The sequence below is a fragment of the Gossypium hirsutum genome, chromosome D11 (assembly GCF_007990345.1).
Source record: "Gossypium hirsutum isolate 1008001.06 chromosome D11, Gossypium_hirsutum_v2.1, whole genome shotgun sequence".
NCBI classification, from domain to species: domain Eukaryota; kingdom Viridiplantae; phylum Streptophyta; class Magnoliopsida; order Malvales; family Malvaceae; genus Gossypium; species Gossypium hirsutum.
The window spans coordinates 47,582,477-47,600,222 of record NC_053447.1 but is presented as its reverse complement, the minus strand read 5'-3'; the positions used below and the strand labels follow the sequence as shown (position 1 = coordinate 47,600,222).

Here is a 17,746-nt window from a genome sequence, read left to right as displayed (position 1 = left end):
GCATTTTGGATTAAAACCAGTAATGTTTCAAATGCTGCAAATTGTAGGGCAGTTTAGGTTCTTTATGAACTTACCATGTTTCTCTCCTTTGTTTCAAGTATTCTAAGTTGTTGTTCATTGGAGAAGAAGGAACTAAGCCAGAGTCTTCAAAGTCTATCGTGAACATGTCACCTTTTGTTTTGTAACATGTGTAGACATCAGGGCAACTTACAGTCTTAAAATTTTGTTTTGTATTTGGATAAGAACTCTTTAAACTTAGTTCAAATTTTAATTAGATGAAAATGATGCTAAATTATCATATTTCTATAAGAAGATCTTATATTATCATAAGTTTGTTATATATTGCGACTTCACAGGAAACCATAATAGAACTGTTGAATGGTTATTAAATTATTTTGCATACGTTTATAATTGAAACCTTGAAGGGTCGATTGTCCGACCTATGAGTTGAATGTTATAACATGTATCACTATTCACAGTGAATACATTTGCTCACTATAAACAAGAGATGACTTGAGAATTGAATTAATTTCTTTGAATTATTATTTAATTTGTAAGTAAATAATCGAAGTTTGAAGTAGAAATTAAATTAATTAAGTCATCATAGTTTTTTGATAATAAGTTAATTAGATTAATTTGTTCATAGATTGTAATACGGTAAACTCGTCATGATTTTAACAAATTTAAACTAAGTTGAGGAAATAAGTTAATTAGTTTAATTAATGAATTAAATGAATTAATAATATTTTGGGCATAGGAAATATATTTATTGGGATTGGATAATTTATGAGTAGGTTTAAATAAAACTATCCTTCTTGTGACGTTTTTATTCTTTCATTACCTTTTAGTCAAAAAAATAAAAGTAACTATTGTGACGTTTTTGAATTGATTACTCGTGACACTTTCTAAATGTCACATAATACACAACATTAATTTCTAATCCATTTTTAGTGACGCTTTCTAAATGTCACAAACTAAGCTATCGAGATATTTTAGATCGTATTTTTTGTGACACTTTTAAATGAAGAGGTTTGGACTGAGTATTTGTGACGCATTATAAATGTCACAAAATAAGCAAACACTTTGTTACAGTTTAGATTGAATTTTCCATGACATTTTTAATCGTCACAAGAGAGGTAATCACTTTGTGACTATTTTGATTTGTCAACGTGACACTTTAAAAAGTAACATAATATAAACTTTCTATGACATTTTTGTACCTTTTGTTAAATTTAAAAAAGTCACAGTAGAAATATCTTTTTGTGACTTTTTTAAGCGCATGACTTTTATTTACACTACATCCGTGACGCTTTCTTACTTTTGTCCAAACATGAAAGGTAAAAAAAAAATAATTTTCATGATTTTTTTTTCGTAACGTTAAATGTCATGAAAAATCATTTTTAGTATAATGCACAAAAAAATATACTTATAATTAGAAAAGAAGGGATCAACTTGTGCTGATGTAAAACTATTCCTTTCATATATTTATGTACGATTAATAGTTTAATGATCCAATCATGAAATTTTTCTATATAATTGTTTTTGTTATGCATGTAAATTTCAAACCAACCCAATATCTCTATCGATTGAAAATATGGTATATATTAATATTTAACGGTTCATTCATTAAAATATACCAAACGTTAAAATATTAATCCCACAAAAATATATGAAAGGGTGCAAACTATTTTAGCTTTACATTGATGTAAAGGGATCCCTCCCTTAACTGTAATATATTTGGACCTAAACCATAATAGATATGGACATATGAAGTGAGAACCCATATATGATATATACGCTGTAGGACTCAAAATTGGAATATTAATTAAAGTTTGATTAATTAATATTTACTTAATCTTTTTTTAGTTCTATCGTTTTATTGTTTTGTGATTAAAGTAGCATGAGTTGAATTTCAGCAGAGAAGCTAAGCATTACTTGTTCTCAACTCAAAGTTAGATGCTACTTTGAAGAACAAAGTACAAAGCTAAGAAGATAAACACGAAGTACCTATTTTAACAAAATCAGATATATCTATCTAGTTTTCTATTTATATATATATATAAAAAAATACAATTATGCATAAATCCACTTACTGAATCAAACACAGCAACTTTCAATATAACAAATAAATTGAAGCAACTATGGCTTTTACAGGCATTGTTAGTGATAAACTGAATGAAGAAAACTACGAGAATTGGAAGGAATGTCTGGAAAGCTATTTGAAATCGCAGGGGCTTTGGGGCATAGTGAGTGGAGAAGAAAAGGAACCACCACAAAGTGATAAAAACCAATACGATCTGTGGGTGAAAAACAATGCCAAGGCATTGCATGCCTTACAAATCTCATGCGGGGCTCACAGTATTGCCAAATTCGGAGGTAACCAATCAGCCAAATACCAGTGGGATCGGTTGGCAGAAAAGTTTCCCGCCCCACTGCCACAAGGCAGTGGCTGCTTGCTCCGTCAAGGTAATTAAATTCCCTATATATGGTTTTCTATTTATTATTGTTCATGCTGAAAACATCATACAAATCTAATTTTGTTATCTTTTAGTGTCTTTGCACATAAGAGCAATATATCCTAAAATTTTTATCTCCAACTCTGAAAAAAAGTAGGTAAAACTATGACAATTGAAGAACTTTATATATGAAGATACTTGAATAATAATAAATAGAGTTGGGTTCAAGTCCCCTGTTCGTTGATTTTGCCTGTTTAATCCAATCATTCGAGAGACTTTATCTAGATTCGAAGATAAAACGGTGGGCCGCTATTCAATGGTCACTCGGCACATAAAAAACAAAACCTGATTTGCGTGATGTTTAGCGAATCAATAATTATAATAATAGCAAACAATAGAAATACGATATATATTGCAATGCAGGGGAATCAAATGTCTTCCAATACGATAAGCTATACCGGAAAATCGAAAAAGGTAAAGTGGAGGAAGTAAAAGAGTTCCTTCGTGAAAACCCTAACGCCCTGAGAGAAAAGATTACACTGAAAGATGACACGGCGCTTCACGTGGCGGTTCTGGCTGGAAGAACGGACATTGTGAAGGTATTGGTGGAGATGATGGGAAAAGAGGAGCTGGAAATGAAAAACGACATGGGGGAGACAGCCTTTTCCATTGCTACCATCAACGAATCCCGGAAGATGGTGGAGGACATGGTGGAGAAGAACAGCAACTTGCTGACGCTGAAGAATCGGTATGGGGCGATCCCAGTGGTTGTGGCTTCGTTGTTCAGTGCCAAAGAAATGGTTCGTTATCTTTACCAAATTACACCAAAGGAAATACTGAATCCAGAAACTGAAGATCGAAGCGGTGCCACACTACTCACTTCCCTCATCGCTGATGGCATTTTTGGTGAGTTCATATTTTTATGTATAATATAAACAAGTAGAATTAATAATCGCTGAGACATTAACAAATGGTTTGGATTGTTTATGATTGGTGACGGTGAACTGAATACTGTAGATTTAGCGATAAGTTTGGTGAAAACATATCCAAAACTTGGGGTTACAGAAGATATAAACAATAATTACGCCATTAAGCTGTTGGCCCATAAACCATCGGCATTCATGAGCAGTAAGAGTTTCGTCTTCTGGAAACGTTGGATCTATGACTCTTGTAAGTTTTGATACTTTATTTTTATAATTTCTTTATTTTAATTATACTTTTTCATTAGTGGCTAAAATTATTATGAATACATGTAATAAGAATCTGATTATATTTTATTCTTTCTATAAGAAAAAGACAAATTAGTCCCTATACATTAGATCCAATAGCAAACTAGTCAATTATTTCTATTAAAATTTCATTAAATTCTACCGTAAAAAACTTGTGTGATAGACAAAATAGCTAGAAAATTACATGTGACATGTAATGTGTATCTTATTTTGATGTATGTATCGGACTAGTTTGTAATAATAGAAACAGATGAAATTTTAACTGAAAGATTAATTCTGAGACTAATTTGCTCATTTTCTAAATAAAGAGCAAAATGTAATTCAACTTCTTGTACAATAACCTCTATGATACTTCTGTCTCATTATTGCCAATAATATACGTAGTATAATAATTGTTGAAAAATGTGATGTGGGTAACTCCAGGTATAAAGATATCAAACAGAGAATTAGAAGGTGAGAAAATAAGCAAGGGTGAGTTAAGGAGAGATTTAGAGAGCAATACAATGCAGCATCAGCGTCCAAGTGATGGTATGTTGAAAGTTATTATTATACAGTTAACTTTATTTTGCTTTTTAAAATATTTTCCTCTGTTTCATCAAATATTATTATTTATTATAGTAAGTTACATATAAATTTCACCTTTCTTGCAGTGCGTGGTTCGCTAATGAATTTTATTTGGAAGCTTACAAAACGGTTTGGTATGCAACATCTACTTCCTGCAATATTTTGAATTTTGTTGTTATGTTTTCTTTTTATATTAATATATATAATCTTTCTGTTTCAATTAAATTTAAAAAGCTGCTAGATTCAAACTTTTATAAAATATATTTTCTCAAAGTTTATGAAAACTAAATTTAAAATAATAAGAAGTCAAAATGTAACTGGTCGAAGCTAGGGTAACTGGAGCCTTCCCATTGGTTAAATGTTCCAGTTACACTTTTAACTCCTCTAAAAACTTGCATATTATGTACACAATAACTTGTTGACACTTCCACTTTTCATGTCACTTAATATATCATTTTCTCACTTTAATTCTTATAATTTTTAGATATAAACTATTATGTAATACTTTACACTAATATTATTTTCAATTAAATTCACATACACCACATTTATTTCATCATATCTTTCAATCTAATTCTTTAGAGAACAAGTAGAATTCATAAGAGTACTTACCTTTCTTTAGATTTCACTTCTTTGGCTTCTCTTCTCTTCCTTTCACACTTTTGTCACTTCCATCCTTTCTCTATTATATTTTCATTATTTTCTTCTCTTTTCTCATGTCACCTTGATTTCTTAAACTTTCTTAACTTTCCTTCAATTCCATCTTTGATTTTCTTGATTCCAAGCTCACCAAGGTCTAAACATTAATTTTTCTCTTTGGGCTCCATGGAAATTCCAAAGGTTTTGAGTTGGAAAGGTAGTATTTAGTGGGGAAAGCCCAAATTGAATGAGAGGACAAGTTTCTTCCTTTCTTTATGAACGTATAAGTGGAGAATTATGGAGAAAATTCTCCATTTTTCTTCTTTAAATATTAACTAACAAGAATAATAAGATAATAAAAAATCCTAATACCATAATTTCAATCCAAAGGTTATAAATTGATTTCACCTTTTGTCAAGATCCAATGGCTCATATTATGCCAACGTTTCATGAATTAATAAATATAATTATCTTTGATCCAATGGCCCATATTAATTCCATCGCTATAAAGCAAATCCAGTACCTGAAATTCAATACACATATCTAAAGGCATTTTGATAAAATTATTAAAATTATCTCACTTCCAAAATGACCATTTTGCCCTTAAATATTTTTAGTATTTACTATCAAGTCATTCCCACTCTTGTCATATTGCAACTTTGGTCTTTCAACCTTTCCAAAATTTTAATTTAACCTTTCCAGTTTTGATTATTTACAATTTGACCCCTTCACTTTTTTACTTCTTTACAATTTAGACTATACCTTGAATTAATATATCATAACATACTACTTATTTCAACTTTTTCTGATATTCAATACCCTCCCTACTATATTGATATATCACATTTATTTTAATTGAAAAATTCCACAATGCATATTCCTAATATAGCTCTTCACTTATATAGCATAGTGGTTTTAGGGGAGTTACATTTCTCCCCCCTTCCTTAATAAAAATTTCTTCCTTGAAAATTCCACAATCTCTTATCTTCTTTATGTTTTCTTGATAACCTCTTTCACACTATCATATTTCTAAAATTCCTTTACCTTGTATATCATGTTCCTTTCTCAAAACTTGTTCTATGAATTCTCACTTTTCCTTAAACTTGCTCTCTTACTATTCTAATTACTATAACCTTTCATTGCCATAGTCATACAAAATCTTCTCTTTATCCTTGCTTCATTTAATTTTATTGAAACCATCATTTCAATTTCATTCATACTACGCTCATATGCAATCACTTCACAATTTCATAACACTTGTATTCTTTCCTTCAATCCACCACCACTATCTATTTTATTCTCTGCCATTCTCCAAAAGTCTTAAGCTTCCTTATCATTTGAGTTTTGTAACACCCTTACCTGAACTAATCGCCGAATTCGAGTATGGGTATCACAATTGAATCAGGTTAACTGTACATACTTAGAACTCACTAACTCTTAAAATCAAACTATATTACCTATTAATTAAAAACATAATCAACAAAGTCTATAAATTTTAAAATACAAGTTTATTGTCTTAACCCCGGACTTAACTGGTTACAATATTTTCGCCCCTTTGTCTCTAAAAGTATCCCTATTCCAATGTATGTGATACCTTCATAATGAATTCCTTGATCTCATACGGTCCAGCTTGGCCCCTCCATGATTTCCTTGCTCTACGAATCCTATAATCACATGTTAAACCCTTGTAAGTTCGAAAGAACTTAGTGAGTTTCTACATTACACGAAAATGTACCCTACCATTTCGAGGGTAAAATAAATAATATTCAAATTACAAATAAACTCCTTGCTCATTTAGGGAAATTTCTCTCAATATAACTCGATGGTTTTTGATTTATCTCCAAACCTATCCATTGGAGGATAGGAAGTTAAGCAATCCTTTATTCAACCATATCAGTTTAATGGTTCCTCGAACGACTCCTCATATCTGCAAAATCTGCCCCAAACTCTTCCCTTCCTTTACTTATATCATTTATTTTAAACCTACCTTAGGGTGGGTTTCTTCTTCTCACCATGTCATGTTATAGTGGCCCCTTGGGCTAATTCTTCATATGCCATTGGGTATATTCCCCTTTGGTGATCATTTCAATTCTGTTTAGTCTATGACGGATTCATTTCCCTACCATAATCCCATAGGATTTTCTCACATTTCATCTATTGGAATAAATAACAAGGTCACAAACCACTCTGACGGACTAAATCCCACTTGGTCTAATAGCAATAGGATTACATCTTTGTAACTCGCCCTATTCGCGTTATCTTACTTTTTTCGTAACACGCCCATTTGTTATGGCCACTTTCACCTGTTGTACTCAGCTGACTGTCATTTGAGAGACTATCTTATTTCATTATTTTCCCTTATATGATAGTTTCCTATGGAACTAACTATTCGGCTGATACTTTCTCAATAGTATTGCTTAAGAGTGGAACAATTTTGACAAATGTATCTATCACTTGGTACCCTTTATTGGCACTTTTCACTTTGCATACCGAATTTATTGAATGCTTTCTGGCAAACTTAATAGTAAATCCTTATCTGCAATCCTTGGATACATATTTTCTCGCTTGCTTTTACCCCAATCATTACTAGCACATCATTTCCCTTGTCTAAATCTTACTGAGTTACCACTTATAAGCCTTACTAGCCCTTTTCTGATCCCTATGCTAGCAGACTATTTCCTTTTCTACTTCTTTTTCTTTATCCAATAGATTTCCCAATAATCCGTTGGCTTACTATGATTTTTCCATTACTTACAGATTTCTTCAACCATTTTTCCTTACTCTTGGGATTTCCCACAACTACTGTCCTGAATATCAACTGTGTTTTCAGTCCCGACAAACTCTAGTATGTTGCCTCAGTCGAGCTAGAATCTTATGCAATGTAATCTCATATTTAACGTCATACTGGACTATCCCGTGATTAGTATCCTGGTAGACCACCCAATGTTTAATGTCTTGGCAGAATATCCCTTATTTATTGTCTCGATGGACTTGGTATGCTGTCATAGCCTATCTATAGTCTTACACAATATGCTTCATGATTAATGTCCTAATAGACCCTATTTTTATTATTATAATCCCCGTGTTTACTGTCCCAATGAACTTTAATGGTTGTCATAGTCAAACTTTGGTCATACACCTTATGCCTCTTTGAGGTGTCGTCTCAAAGGACCTTACTGTCATCGCGGTGTCGCCCTATATATATTACTGTCTCCCAACATATTGTTGCTCTATAGAACCTAATAGCCGTCAATATCATCTCATCTTATTTCTACATTGATACTTGAATACCGAAATGTCCCCCCACAAGTCTCAGAGCTTCGTACATCTTAGTTTGCATACAGTAATACCGTATGACGGTATCTAATAGAATCACCTATTTTTCCCATCTTAACTTCATCTATCCTTTCAACATTCCCCTCCATGCTTTACATTTTAGAACCTTGCGAGCTCTCCAAATTTCTTATTTTTCTAACTAATTCCTCAGGATCATCACTCCATGTAGAGCTTTCCATAACCATTGTTTCCCCGGAGCAACCATGAAAGATGAATAAGAGGAAAGAATGAAACAGAATTAAGAGGAATCCCCTCCTGAAAGTCACTTCTCCGCTATTTATAGCCATTCTTGCATAGTCTTCAACCATGTAAAATTTATATGTTTACAATAATTTTGTCCCCTACTAAGGGACCAGTTGGTTTTAATCCAACCAAATGAGATTTAGAACTCAACCATGTCTAATTTTGTTTCTAGCTTTTCCTGAATTTTAAGTGGAGACAGTCAACTTACGATCTTATTCAATTAGATCCCCAAATTGTTTCTAACTTTTGGGTCTAAAGGAAATAGGGTGTGATAAGTCTCCCACCCTAAAAAATTTCATCCTCAAAATTTCCTATCTCGCTCATCCTTAAAGGCAAACTTAGAGAAACTCTTTTTTATTCTTTCCCTTGTGGGGTTCTCATAATCAATCACCTTTCATCCTTACCAAAACCTTCACATTGGTTCCTCTTTTGTATGTTCAAGTTATTCTTGCTCCGCCTAGTTTATGGATCCCCTCAACCCTTAATGAATTATAGATGCCGACTCATTGGCGGGTATCTGACCATTCCGATATCAAGCATATTCAGTCTATAATTTCTCCTAAATCAAAACTTTGGTGAGTGCTCTAAAGTGAACATTGCCTGAATAACATCTTTTTATCCCTAATTCAAGTGGATAATCTCATGATTCTTAGACTCATTTATACTCTAACTCGTCCATTTTAATGGGTCAATTCCTTACCTATCGTAGGGCAACTAACATTCTCGTTTCTACTTCAACGGAATACCAGAGCCACTGTTGTGATTCTAGAGTTCTTATTCCAATAGTAACTGTATCCATGGCTTATCGATTTTACTCGAATAAGGTTGTCATTGAACAGTCCTACGGCTAGTTCTACTTTTCTAAGGGCTACCTCATAATAGGCAATAGTTGGCAAGTATCCCTATTTTGGAGATCTTAAAGGATTCTTCATTTTCCTGATGTTGACAGGTCCCTTCATGCATTGATAGCCATGAATGGTTTCCTACCATTAATTAAAATTTTGATAACTCCCCACGCTTTCCTTTGGTTATAAATATACTTGAATGTTAAGGGGAAAGTCACAACTCCACAAATCTTTTGTTTGATCATCCTTCCTAGTGTCTCTCATTCTTTTCTCCCTTTAATTACATTTTTGGAGTGCACTCCCCTTTCCACTCCGACATTAAGACCTCAAAAACAAATCTAATATTTTTTTCCTTCATTGCCTATCCACTGATCAAATTCACAATTGAAGGCATAGGCAAGGCGATAATTACTTAGTTATAGGGATACACCTACCCAATAGATATGGAGGTTTCCTTATTACCCCAAGAAATTTATTTTCCCTTATTTGTCTTCGTCCTTAGGGTGAACTAAGATGAGTGTTGGCTAGAGGTTGCTATTGGCTACCTCCTCCTTTCCTAGAGGAGATGTTTTATCACATAGGGTTACAAACATTCTTCATTTTTGATCATTCTAGAATAAGACAATGTTCTAACTCAAAAATTGGGGAAGTTCTTTTCCACAACTTCCCTGTTCCTCCCCAGGGCTCGACTTATTGTGACTCATATGGTAACATCATGGGGAAACTATGTCAACATCATTCATCTCCCCACCATATCAGCTCTGGTGTTCTTTCCAACTATTGACAAGGTGTTACATTCTTATCTGCCCTTCAAAGTGGAAGTGAAGCTAGATAGGTTGAACTTCAAGAGGGTCACCCATTCTGGAATAGTACATCGTATATATCTCTTTAATTTATAAGAGTTTGCCCGTCAGAGTTGAGGGTTTACCTACGCTACACTCTCTATACTTAGAGGACTAAATTCAAACCTTGTGAAGGTTTGCATAAGAAAATAAACTGGTGAGAGCTACACCCTGACAAAGAGGTGCACTTATAAAATGGAGGATCTATAATCCCTTGAGGCATGTATAGTAGACACCAAGTCTAACATCCAAGTGTACCTTCCTCCTCAACTCTTTCATTTGATCTTCCTTTCTAAATAGCAAGCAAGAGTGTTTCCACCCCTTTCAAGGAGGTGAAGATACATTTGAGGCAACAACCCACTTGGCGAATAAATATACTTATTTCCCTTTTTGTATCTTTTCCTTAATGAATTTTTTCTTTCTTCAGCACTTGTATTTTTCAATCAATGTATTTGCTTATCTTTTCCTTATTTCCTTTTCCCATTCATTTGCTTTTACTCTCATTTTTGACCACTACTTTAAGCAATCATATCTGCACTTAGCACATATAATAACTTAATAAAATAAGGACTCGATGGACTTAGCCAAATCAAACGTCATACATGTTAGGAGTACTTTTTCCAATTTCTAGGTCCAGAGGACTAACTAAATTATGCTTTGATACCACTTAACTTGTAACACCTAAACTAATCGTCGGATCTGGGTACGAGTGTCACAACTAAATCGGGTTAATTGTACATACTTAGAACTCACTAACTTTTAAAATCAGACTATATTACCTATTAATTAAAAACTTCAACAACATAGTCTATAAATTTTAAAATACAAGTTTATTGTCTCAACCCCTGACTCTAAAAGAACTAACTAGTTAAAACATTTACGCCCCTTTGGCAAGGTCTCTAAATTTATCTCCCTTCCTATGTGCATGACATCTTCCTAATGAACTCCTTGATCTCACATGGTATAACTTGGTCTCTCCTCGAGTTCTTGACCCCGTGTATGTTCGAATGGAATTAGTCAGTTTCTACATTACACAAAATGTACCCCACCTTGCCAGAGTTTAAATAAATAATATTAAAATTATAAATAAACTCTTTACTCATTTGGGGAAAATTCTCTCAATACGACCTGACGATTTCTGATTTATCTTCAAACTTATCCTTTGGCAGATAGGACATTAAGCAATCCTTTCCTAAACCACACCAATTTAATGGTTTACCAAACAACTCTTCATATCTACAAACTCTGTCATTCATTACTTATATCTTTTCTTTCAACCCTACCCCTAGGTAGGTTTCTTGTTTTCACAATGTCCTATTATAGTGGCCCCTTGGGCCTACTCTTCATATGTCCTTGGGTATATTCGCTTTTGGTGATTATTTCAATTTTGCTTAGCAATGGCGGACTCCTTTTCTTACCATAATTCCATAGGATTTTCTCACATTTCATTCGTTGGAATAACTAACAAGTTTCCACACCACTCTGGTGGGCTAAATCTCACTTGGGTTTAATAGAGATCATATTACATCCTTATAACCCATCCTACTCGCATTACCTTACTCTTTTTCGTAACATACCCATCTGTTCTAATTGTTTTAGCCTGTTGTAATCAATTGCCTATCATTTGAAGGGCTATCTAATTTCATGATTTTCTTTTATACACTGATTTCCCACAGTGTTGCCTTATAGAGATTATTGTCCATCGTCACAGTGTTGCTCTATGGAACCAAATAGTCATCAATATAATCTCATCTCATCTAATCTAACCAAACTAGATTTGGAACTCAACCATGTCTAATTTCATTTCTAAATTTTCTTGATTTTTCAGTGGAGACCACCAGTTTATAGTTTTATTCAATTAGATCCCCAAATTGTTCCTAATTTTTGGGTTTAAAGAAACCGGGTGTGACAAGTTCTAGATAACTCATCTAGATCATTTATTCTTCTTTTTCTTGATTATGTAATTCCTTTAAATTCCTTCAAATAGTCCCTCTTGTTTTCTCTTATTTCTATATTCCTTTAGACTCTATAACAAATGCCTTAAGTCCTTGTAAAATTTTGTACTACATTAACCACAATGTCTTTATGCTTAATACTTTTCTCAACTTTGCATTACCATTGCATTCAAGGCTTTCATATTCACTTTTATCATCATTTAACCATAACTAAGTCACTTATCATCTTTCTAAACAACTCCTTTATACGCTTCCTTTAATCTTCTCTAGAGGAAAAGAAATCTTATTCAAAGATATCTAAGCTCGAATTATCTTAGAAAATCTTCGAATCATTTCAGTTGTGGACAGGAGTATGTCCCCCTGGTCCAAACCTCTAAAATCTACTAAATTGACTGTTACTAATAGATTTCTCGACGTAATTGCTCTTATCAAAGTTTGCCTCTTTAACTTCACGACTCGCAACTTTCTAACTTTCGCTACAATTTTTTCCTTGCCCCACTTATTTTCATTCCTAAAGATCCAATCACTTTTTATTTTTTAATCTTTGTAATCGAATAATCACATTGTCATAATTCTTTTCTCATACTTTCTAATTTATTTCACGATTTCCATTATGATTCTTTCATTCACTTATTCACTACCTACTATCTCATCTATCCTCTATCACTACTATCACTAGTATCCCACTAGACATTCACTATCATGAATTTGAATTTTATCTCTTTCTAGTCTATATTTCACATCTACCACAACATTTCAATTCAAAATCATTACTTTCTTGATAACAATTTAGGTCTCACTTTATTAACACTTTAAGTTTTGGAATCACATTTTATCTTTTCACTTCTGTTTTCTTATATGACATGTACTTATATACTCGCATTCTCCAACATCGATTAAACAATAACTCTAATGCCAAAACAAATGTAACAACGCTTATTCCAGCCCAAAACTTAGACTCACTAAGCTTTCTGAGTAGATAAAGCTCTCATTCTAATTCACTTTCCAATTTTTGGTAAATTTATAAAGTTGCACCACTGCCTTTTTTTTTTCAAAACAATTTGAATATCATGTACACATAAAATTTTTCATACTTCCAAGTTTCATGTCACTTGCTCACTTTAATTCTTATAATTTCTAGTTATAAACTCTCATAGAATCGTTTGCACTAATATTATTTTTAATTAAATTCACATACACCACACTTATTTTGTGACATATTTCAATCTAGTCTTTTAGAAAACAAGTAGGATTTATAGTACTTATCTTTCTTTAGCTAGATTTCACTTCCTTTGCTTCTCTTCTCTTCCTTTCACACTTTTGTCACTTTCATTCCTTTGTCTATTACTCTTTACTTTCTTCTCTTTCCTATTGTCACCTTGCTCACCAAGGTCTAAACATTAATTTTTCTTTTTGGCTTCCATGGAAATTCAAAGGTTTTGAGTTGGAAAGATAGTATTTGGTGGGGGAATGACCAAATTGAATGAAAGGAAAAGTTTCTTTTCTTCCTTTCTTTATGAACGTATAAGTGGAGAATTATAGAGAAAATTTTCCATTTTTATTCTTTAAATAATATCCAATAAGAATAATAAAATAATAAAAATATCCCAACACCATAATTTCAATCCAAGGACCATAATTTCATCTCACTTTTCATTAAGATCCAATGTCTCGTCTTGTGCCAACATTTATCTTTGATCCAACGACTCATATTAAATCCTTCATCATAAAACAAATTCAATACACAAGTCCAAGGAATTTTTGGTAATTTATTAAAAACTTGCAAAATTATCATTTTTCCATTAACAAATTTTAATATTTACTATTGAGTCATTCCCACTTTTGGTATAATTGCAACTTTAATCTTTCACCCTTTACTTTTCACTTCTTTACAATTTAGTCCATAGCTCGAATTAATATCTCACAACATAATAGTTATTTCAACTTTCTCCAGTACCCAATACCCTTTTGTACTATCATGGATATATCACATTTCTTTTAAGTAAGAAATTTCACTATGCATAATATAACTCTTCACTTATATAGCATAGTGGTTTTAGGGGCATTACAAGATATGGAGCACATTTTAACTGAAATTTTTAATTTAGGCATTGTTTGTTAATTGTTGAAAAGTTCGAGGTTAAAATATATCCATAGTCCTTGTACTTTTAAAAAATTAGGAATTTAATTTCTCTACATTTTAGAATTTGAAATTCAGGTCCAATTGTCAATACTGTTAAATTTATTATTAAATTCAGGTTAATTACAATATTGTTTTATTACATGACTATCAAGTGAGTAGTTTTTTATTATTTCAGATTGCCACAACAACGAATTTAACAAAAAAAATTAATAGTGTTAATAATTGAACTTGAATTTTGAAATCTAAAAAGAAGAGGACTTAAATTCCTAAAAATACAAATACAAAGATTATAGACACATTTTAACGAAAATTTAAATCAATTGAAAATTAAAATTTTTAATGATTTAATTTTTTAACATACTTTTGATAATCCAAAATAAAAACAATCTAATAGAATTTTTCTGTAAAATAGTATGGAAAATAATAAGCGGATAAACTACTTATCATTTATATTTTCAATTAATTCAATTCAATTTTATATATCCTATAAAAACTGTACGATTAAGATTTAATTTTGCTAGGGATAGGGTGAAATGTTTACAAATGAATGATATAATATAGATTAATAATTTTTAATAATTTAAAATTTATATTTATTAAAAAATGTAATTATATTCCACAATTAATTTTAAATAATGTATCAAACATATTTTATAAATTAAATTTAGTGTTGAAATTGTTAATATTTAATTTTTTAATAATTATTTTTTTCACTCAATTTTTCAGTTAATCTTTAGCAACCCGAAAAAAAAAATTAAAACATGCAAATACAATTGGAAAAAAAATTTTGAATTGTACTAGGCAATCAAAACACAAAATTAGCAAAAATTGGAATAAAAAAAACACAAAATTCTCACATGAAAACATAAAATTAGAATAAGTAAAAATTTGCGGGCCGCCTACCGTCTTATTATTTCCATTGTTATCCTTTTTTTTTTCAATACAATTTTAATAAAAAAAAAAACTTATTGTATAGCGACAAATTCAAAGAAATTAGTCATTATTAGAATGAAGCACACATATTAGTTATAAAATAATAAGTATTAGTGAACCTTAATTAAGAGAGAAAAAAAATTCGGACCAAAACCCCAGTAATAAACATGTCTACTTATAATATATTTCAAATTGCAATTCCAGAATTTAAGCACATTCATGATGCAAAGTTACAACATGATCAAGCTGTGGAACTCCTTAAATGCATATTTAAAGAGATACCAAAGCTCAGCAACCAGCAGCTGGAAACAATTGGATTGGATAAAGCAATCTATGATGCAATCAAGCATGGCATGTTTGAATTTATTGATGAAATTATAGAACTATATCCTGAAATCATATGGAGGAAAGATAAGAAGGGTCGTACCCTTTTTGCAAACGTCATTGTTCTACGTCAAGAGAAGATCTTCAACCATGTCTTCAGATTGGGGGAAAAGCAGCGTATAACATTGCTTCGACATGATATCTTTCGTAATAATTTCTTACACCTGGCTGCCAAGTTGTCCCCTCCTTCTCGACTTGATCATATCTCTGGTGCAGCTCTGCAAATGCAAAGAGAACTACAATGGTTTGAGGTGATATATTGTATACAATTACTTTTTATTATTATCTAAGTTTAGTTATTATCTTATGTGGACAATTAAATGGATTCATAAATGATATAAAGAGTTGTGTGATAATGTTGGATTAGGAGTTGAGGAGGATTCTACCACCAAAATTTGAGGAAGAATTGAACGAAAACAATAGAACGCCAGCGTCATTATTTTCTCATGAGCACAAGGAGCTGATGAAAGAAGGGGAGAAGTGGATGAAGAACAACGCAGCATCCTGCATGGTGGTAGCTACTCTCATTTCCGCCGTCATGTTCACGTCGGCTTTCACTGTTCCGGGTGGCATCGACGAAAAAACAGGGTCCCCCATCTTCCTACGATCCAATGCTTTCCTGGTTTTCGTCATCGCCAATTCTCTCTCGCTTTTTTCTTCCTCCACTTCGGTTCTGGTGTTCCTGGGAGTGTTAACGTCTCACTACGCCGAGAAAGACTTCCTCCAATCCTTACCGGCGAAATCCATACTCGGTCTCTTCACTCTTTTCTTCTCTATTGTGACCATGATGGTTGCCTTTGGCTCCGCCATTTTCATCACCCTCCAGGAACGGCTGGCTTGGGTTTCAATTCCGGTCATCATTCTTTCAACCGTTCCCATTGCTTTCTTTACATTGTTGCAGTTCCCTCTCTTGATTGAAATGCTGGTTTCTACCTACTGTTGTCGCATCTTTGATATTCCCCAAACCAAACTTAAGTAGTTTAGGGATCCATGAATAATCCCCTATTTTGTGATTTGATTCAGGTATTGCTGCTCTGCTTGTTTGCATATGAACAATCACTCTATTTATATTCGTCATTGAACTGTTTTCTAAAACATGAATATGATGCTTGCTCACTATAATATTTTCGATGCGTATTAAAATTTGAGTTCATATTTGAATTTATAATTTATACACTATCATTTTTAAAATACATTAAAAAAATTTAGACTTTATTAACGTATTTCTTTGTATAAAAATTTTAGAGTTATAATTTAATTCTATATTTCGATTGGGGTGGGAAAGGGAAGGTGGAGTAAAATAGGAGAAAATATCATCATTTCCTCTATTGTGAATAAAATTTTTCATTAAAGCTACTGAAAATGAGAGAAAATTTATTATTTAACGCTAGGCTTTGGTGAAGTGGATTCGAGTTATTGTATGATATAATATAATTTATGTTTTTTTAATTTTACTTAAATTTATTTATATTTGTAAATAATTAATTTAAGGGTGAAATTAAAAATTTGTTTTAGGAGAGTCAAAAATGAATTATAAATTTTTGGAGTGTCAAAATATAAATTTATCATTATATTAATTTATAATATTTTAAAATTTGAAGGAGCTTTAAGAAAATTTTACCAATTTTAAGGGTCAAGACCACCATCTGCCCCCTTTTTCTAGCCCTTAGATTAACCATACTTGTATGCTCGTTTTATGTCTACCCATATTTTAATATTTTAAAAAATAATTTATGTTAATTTTAATTTAATAGTTAATTATTTTATTATTTTTCTTTTATTAAATATAATCACAAAACAACTTAACATATTTTTAAATATTTATGTTATATTATAAAATGATAAATTTAATTTTTATATTATATAAATTAGATAATATATTACGATATTAAAAATAAATGAATTGAGTTAAACTTCGGCCTTGAATTTAAAATTCAAGGTGCATTCATATTTCAAACAACTTTTTTTTAACTCATTTCTTTTAGCCTCTCATAGAATTTAACAATCTATTTTTTTTTTAATAAAAGTTGCATAACCCTTTCAAATATTCTAATTGTCGACAAGTTGCTATAAAGATGTTAGGTTCATAGCCGCCATTGTTGCCATCCCTGTACAATTTTAGGAGGCGCAAAGATTGGAATCCAAAACTTAGCATTGAACTTAATTTTAAGTTGTCA

General features: G+C 31.8%; 1 protein-coding gene across 1 annotated transcript; it reads left to right on the top strand.

Moving 5' to 3' along the window:
• Positions 1-2,023: 2,023 nt before the first annotated feature.
• On the top strand, positions 2,024-16,693 carry LOC107913578 (uncharacterized). Its single transcript, XM_016842210.2, has 7 exons — positions 2,024-2,466; positions 2,880-3,362; positions 3,474-3,626; positions 4,109-4,213; positions 4,336-4,383; positions 15,390-15,820; positions 15,937-16,693. The coding sequence occupies exons 1-7, from the start codon at positions 2,142-2,144 to the stop codon at positions 16,546-16,548; spliced, it is 2,157 nt and encodes a 718-aa protein (XP_016697699.2). The 5' UTR covers positions 2,024-2,141; the 3' UTR covers positions 16,549-16,693.
• Positions 16,694-17,746: the final 1,053 nt, after the last annotated feature.

What these genes read in the sequence shown, in the direction of transcription:
- LOC107913578 (XM_016842210.2), top strand. Translation starts at nt 2,142, where the DNA reads ATGGCTTTTACAGGCATTGTTAGTGATAAACTGAATGAAGAAAACTAC. An exon ending in TGGCTGCTTGCTCCGTCAAG is followed by an intron (nt 2,467 to 2,879) that starts GTAATTAAATTC and finishes ATTGCAATGCAG; the next exon opens with GGGAATCAAATGTCTTCCAA. An exon ending in ACGTTGGATCTATGACTCTT is followed by an intron (nt 3,627 to 4,108) that starts GTAAGTTTTGAT and finishes GGGTAACTCCAG; the next exon opens with GTATAAAGATATCAAACAGA.